General features: G+C 32.4%; 1 protein-coding gene across 1 annotated transcript; it reads right to left on the bottom strand.

Moving 5' to 3' along the window:
* Window positions 1-390: 390 nt before the first annotated feature.
* On the bottom strand, window positions 391-891 carry LOC141674276 (protein MAINTENANCE OF MERISTEMS-like). The gene has a single exon (XM_074480997.1). The coding sequence runs from the start codon at window positions 889-891 to the stop codon at window positions 391-393; it is 501 nt and encodes a 166-aa protein (XP_074337098.1).
* Window positions 892-6,908: the final 6,017 nt, after the last annotated feature.

Here is a 6,908-nt window from a genome sequence, read left to right as displayed (position 1 = left end):
GAAATAACTTATCTATTATATATTGGATAATATATTTATGTTTTCAAATTTTAATGTACAAAATTTTCTATTTCAAAGAAAAATGATATAATTGATACTCAAAATACATCATTTGTGGTTATTATGTGTTAAAATATTTGTAATACGGAATTTTGTATTTTTATTTTCTAACTGGACATACCTCGGCCATACATACCTCGTACGCGGCGCAATCTCCGGGCGGCCAGGCAATAAACGCTCCCAAGCCCACAACATTAACAAGAGAGAACACCCGCAAAATAATTTATAAGACTTATACACAGTCCTGGACAAAGATCTATATAGGTGGCTCAGAACAGCCGCTCCCCAAGCATAATCGATAATATGATATGTATCATGTATGAGCTGTAACTATCGGGGGTGCACCACATCCCGAGACGAGGTAGGAAATAAAACACCTCCGAGTAGAAACATAACATATGCTCGTGTATAGACAATGGGATCCTGCTGTAAAAACTCTGGAGGTTGCTCACCCTCTGGCCTGGAACCATATTTCTCCCGTAACTTGTGGAGAGTCACCCCACCCCAGTCATACATCTCATCCCGCTGCTCATTGGAAAGCCTCAAATCCTCCCAACTGGTAGCCCAATATGGTCTCGAGTGGTCAAGCTCCACATGAGTAACAACACGACCAGTGATAGGTAAGCCCGGAATCATGTAAACATCCTCGAGTGTGACTGTCATCTCACCAAATGGGAAGTGAAATGAGTTGGTCTCGGGCCTCCACCGCTCTATCAAGGCCGTAATCAAGCGAATGTCATTCTGGCGAATAACCCCTAGGTTGACAAACACCCTGAAACCCCAGCCAGTAAGCAACTGCCTCTGATGATCATCAAGTACCCACTGACCCATGTTAGCGGTCAACTATTTAACATCAACGGTTTCTCGCTCACCCCCCTCCTATATGAGAGTGCTAATGTGGTCATCCTGCATGGTCAGAAGCGATCGATCGAGAGGACCGCATCTCTCCCTCTCCATATTCTCCTCCATATATGCAATATTTCAAAAAGATCAGTTTGATATTACAATAATTTAATCACAAACAAGTAACTGCAAATAAACAACTGTTAAACAAGTAATTGCAAATGAACAAGTATCTAAACATGGATATAATTAAACAAGTAATTAAAAATTGATATAATTTGATTATATATAAAAAATCATAATAAAATTGAAATTAAACAACAACGTAAAATAATATATAAAGATTATATAATTAAGCGATTAGTATAGGGTAATTTATAATTGAACAAATAATTACAAAATTTCTCTCGATTAAAAACTTACACAAGAAGCCTTTTGGTATTTTCCCTGATATTATTATTCACAATAACTCCTACTCTCACTCTCTGTATTTCTTGATTTCAAACAGAGCAACGACAGATACCCATTGTGAAGACATGAATGTTGAGGAGACCCCAAAATGTGCTGCAGATTCAAACTGATGCACATTTTTGGGTCTCCTCAACATTCATGTCTTCACAATGGATATCTGTCATTTCTCTGTTTGAAATCAAGAAATACGGAGAGGGAGAGTGAGAGTTAATATGAATAATAATATAAGAGAAAATAACAAAAGGCTTCTTGTATAAGTTTTTAATCGAGAGAGAATTTGTAATTACATGTTTAGTTATATATTACCCTATGCTAATCAATTAATTAATTATATATCTTTATATATTATTTTAGTTTTACGTTATTGTTTAATATCAATTTTATTATGATTTTTTTATATAATCAAAATATTGTGATTTAAATATCAAACAAAGATATATTTAAACAAGTATTTAAATATTAAACAACTAATAGCAATGAAACAAGTATTTAAATATCCAACTAACCTAATTACATAGATAAACAAGTAATTGCAAATAAACAACTGTAAAATAAGTAATTGCAAATAAACAAGTATCTAAACATGGATATAATTAAACAAGTAATTAAAAATTGATGATATATAAAATAAATCATAATAAAATTGATATTAAACAACGGCGTAAAATAATATATAAAGATTATATAATTAACTGATTAGTATAGGGTAATTTATAATTAAACAAGTAATTAAAAATTTCCTCTCTGTATTTCTTGATTTCAAACAGAGCAACGGCAGATACCCATTATGAAAACATGAATGTTGAGGAGACCCAAAAATGTGCTGCAGATTCAAGCTGATGCACATTTTGGGGTCTCCTCAACATTCATGTCTTCAAAATGGATATCTGTCATTGCTCTGTTTGAAATCAAGAAATACGGAGAGGGAGAGTGAGAGTTAATATGAATAATAATATAAGAGGAAATAACAAGAGGCTTCTTGTGTAAGTTTTTAATCGAGAGATAATTTGTAATTACTTGTTTATTTATATATTACCCTATGTTAATCAATTAATTAATTATATAATCTTTATATATCATTTTAGTTTTACGTTATTGTTTAATATCAATTTTATTATGATTTTTTTATATAATCAAACTATTGTGATATAAATATCAAACAAAGATATATTTAAACAAGTATTTAAATATTAAACAGCTAATAACAATGAAACAAGTATTTAAATATCCAACTAACCTAATTACATTAATAAACAAGTAACTGCAAATAAACAACTGTAAAACAAGTAATTGCAAATAAACAAGTATTTAAACATGGATATAATTAAACAAGTAATTAAAAATTGATTATATATAAAATAAATCACAATAAAATTGATATTAAATAACAACGTAAAATAATATATAAAAATTATATAATAAAATATCGAGTGTCCCCTCATCCATGTCAAAACTGTTTTCAGCACCCATATTCGTCTAAATAGAGTAAATGAAACTTATTAAAAAAGCTGCACGTTTATATAAGTATGACATACACTATACAGTCAACAAACCATTACAAACACATCTTTTGGTTGTTTCATGCTGTAACTTATTATTAAAACTAAATTAACTAGCAAGGTAAAACAGAGAAAAAAAATTACAATTAGCTATGGTAGATTAATAACAACAACAAATTGGAGTGACTCCGCAATTTTCCAGTTACTCCAATCCCCTCAAGTCACCCAGTAAAGATAGCGCATGTGTGTAAGCTAGGATTTTTGCACCTTTAAAAAATCACAGTAAAAAGGTTTAACTTTCTCTTGTATTTATCTTGCTTTACCATACTTTAACAACTAGAGGGCGATCAACAACCATGATACATAAAATACTAATCTTTTTATAGTAGATAAATTTCCCCCATCCAACCAACAAGTCAGTCATGGAAAAGAAACTTTCTTTCTATCTGACTAACAAACAAACATGAAGCAATGGTTCAATAAAATTCTAAAGTAAATCCCATATACTGTAAAAACTCTACCTAGCTTTATGTAAATCAAGCATATCATCAAAATTCTCATTTGATACGAAATAATTCCTCCAATTTAATTCAAGTCTATTACCATTTACTATACAACAACCAGAGACAAGTCACAAAATCGCTACATTCTGCAAACCAAACAAAACCATGATCTACCCATCAAACCATTTCCTTAAAGCCATGATTTTTACCAAAAAAAATCCTCTAAATCACCCAAAACAGACAATTTCATAAATAAATCACGGAACCAAAAACTCAAATCAACCCAATAAACAAACAATCCCCACTAACACAACCTCCAAATCATCAAACATCAACCCTCAAAACAATAAAAAAATCATAACCAATCAAATCAAACCAACCGGGCAAACAAAAAATCAGATTACACTAAACTAAAATCAAGAACCAACACAAATCAAAACCCATGTAAAAATCAAATCAAGATTCAAGAAAAATTAAAACCAATAAAAATGATTAAAGAAAAGATGAATTAAAAAGGGTACATTTTTGTGTTCGATCTGAGATGCAAAGAGGGTGTTATATTACAGTTACTGAGATCTGATTGTAAGGAGGTTGTGTTCTAGAAGGGGTTGACCACTCTTTTAAGGTAAAATGAGAAGGCAGCACGGGAATAAACTAATCACTTCAAAGTGCACAGATTCACAAACCTGACAAGTGCAATTAAAATAAAAGTTTTTCAAATGTAAGTGCAACAATACATATAAAACTGTAAATACATACAAAATTTCGAATCAAATATAAACATATTCATGTGTATTTATGTGTGCGGTCGAGTGTGTGTATGTATAAGCGTGTGTGTATATGAAAGAAGAATAAACCTTCGAATCAAGCCTTTGTGGGAGAAGAATAAGAAATCGTGTGTGTGCGGGAGAAGAAGAAGAAATCGTGTGTATCGTCTTGGTCGCTGCCTTGAATTCGCCTGCAATTCACCGTGTTTGTGTTATGTTTGTTGCTCTAGTTGCTGGGTCGGGTTGTGTAGAAGAAACAAGCTTCCGCAATGATTCATTGCGGAAGTAGTAAGGGCATTAATGTAATTTCAGACTTCCACAATAAATTATTGCAGAAGGGGGTAAGGGTAGAAAGGTAATTTCTGACTTCCGCAATGAATCATTGCAGAAGGATTTAATCTTATCCGTTCCTTTTTGAATTCAACGGCTTTGATAAGTTGGCTCCCAAGCCTCTTCCAACCAACAATGGTTGGGGAAGGGCACCCTTTTTTGATATATATTTATCGCAAGACATGTAACATTCACTACAAGAAACTGCCCCATCAGCGACCAAATTCTTTAGCGACCGGAAAGTTGGTAGCTAAAACTAACATTCAGCGACCGCCTTCAGCGATGGAACAAATCTCGTCGCTAAAACGTATTCAGCGACCGCAATCCGTCGCGGTGCAGTCACTATAAGATTTCCCCCCAAAAAAATATGTGTGGGAAAATTGCCGCTAAAATATTAGCTACCATAATTTATCTGCGACCGCTGCTGGTAGCAGATAGTGCCACATCAACCCCTCTATCTGCGACTGCAACTGGTTGCCAATTTAGCGACCAAAAGATTTCAGCGACTAAAGTTTATCTGCGACCGTCTGTTGTCGTAGATACTTTTTTTTAATATTCAATTTACCACGTAATATTTGGTGCTCCTCGTTAGGGACCACACCATATCTGCTACTGCATATAGTAGCTAAAGAAATATTTTAAAAATGTTATTTTTAGAATATTTTTATATAAAAAAATAATATTTTACATATTAATTTAATTTTAAAAATAAATATGAATTGAATTTTTGATACGAATGTGATTATTTATGTATATAATAATTTATTTATTTTTTTATTAAGAAAATTGTTTTTATTACTAGATATTACATATTTTTAATTCATACTAGTCTAAATAAATATAAATTGAATTTTAGTATTTTTGATAATGTATTAAATTAAAAATAATCATATTATAATATTTGAAAATTATTTTATAAATATATTATATAATATTTGTTGCTTTACAAAAAAACGGGAAACATGATATGTACCAAGTTTTGAGTACGACAATGAGTTTTGCAATTTAATAATAATTTATATACGTTGTTGTAACCGAAAAATCAATAGACATGAATATTGCCCATATTTTTATATCTATATACGTGCGTGTGCGCCTTGTGGTAAACCATAAAATAATTTTATACTGCAATTTAATAAGTATAATGATTAATGAGACTTTCAAAGAGTTTACGTCTTTTACAAAATTTTCAAACCACTAAATAACTATTTAAAAACATATAAATACATGATTCTTCCTAAGCCCCTTTAATTATTTAAAGGAAAATTATAATAAATTAAAATTAAAGCATTGTTAAATAAAAAATAAATAGGAAAAAAAATTTCATTTTTTTAAAAAAATAATAAAAACTAAAAACATTGTTAAATATGAGAGATTATTTTAGATTATTTAATATTTGAATATTTAAATAGAATTTTAAAATTGATGAATGTGCCGGAGTATAAGAATTTTACTTAAATTTAATGTATGTAATAATTTGTAATCTTAATAGAATTTTGGTGTAATGATAATTTGAAATTTTCAGATTTTTTCAATTGTTCTTGATCTTTTAATGTATGATATTGAGTAATTTATTTTTTTCGGATTTTTTATACTTTTTATTTGATCATTTGATAGCAAATATAATTTTTGCTTGGCCGAGTATATTCATATACACTAATGAATTGGTGCTTATATTATACTTATTGTTAATTCCCTACTTATGTCCTAACTCTCATATATATATATATATATATGTATATATATATACATATAGATGGCATCTGAAGCAACTCCCCCAAAAAGCGGGGCATGGGAAGGGGGCCCAATCATATCCCTAATGATAGTCCATATAGCTCCTGGGAGGGCTACTCCTAGGCTCCTAACTCCACATAGCTCCTGGGAGGACTAATCCTAGGCTCCCAACTACATACAGCTCCTAGAAGGACTGGCCCCAGACTCCTAACTCCATACAGCTCCTAGAAGGACTGGCCCCAGACTCCTAACTCCATACAGCTCCTGGGAGGACTAGTCCTGGCCTCCCAACTCAGTCTAGTCCTAACACTACAGTCCTGACTAGTCCAGTCCCGCAACCCCAACCTTGAGTAATCCCAGCACGTGAGACGCTGACCCAAGCACATGATGGGAGTAACTGTCACGCATCAATCATGGGAATAATCAAGGCACGTGTCAGAGGATCCTCAAAACATTCATCGGCCCGTCCCGCACTGACACATGTAAAGCATCCACTCCCGCCAGGTGTCCTCCGCTCCCAGAACCAATGGCTACGATTCAAAGGTACCAACCCTAAAACCCTATCCTTGGGCTATAAATAGCCCAAGAAGGTGATGTTTTGGGGTTAATAATTCTTTCACACTCATATACACACACAGCCACCGTACATCCATATTCATCCTCATCTTCCCAAAAAGCTAGTTCTTACTCTCACGCCGGAG

The sequence above is a fragment of the Apium graveolens genome, chromosome 7 (assembly GCF_009905375.1).
Source record: "Apium graveolens cultivar Ventura chromosome 7, ASM990537v1, whole genome shotgun sequence".
NCBI classification, from domain to species: domain Eukaryota; kingdom Viridiplantae; phylum Streptophyta; class Magnoliopsida; order Apiales; family Apiaceae; genus Apium; species Apium graveolens.
The sequence above is the reverse complement of the archived record's forward strand: the minus strand, read 5'-3'. Positions and strand labels throughout refer to the sequence as shown.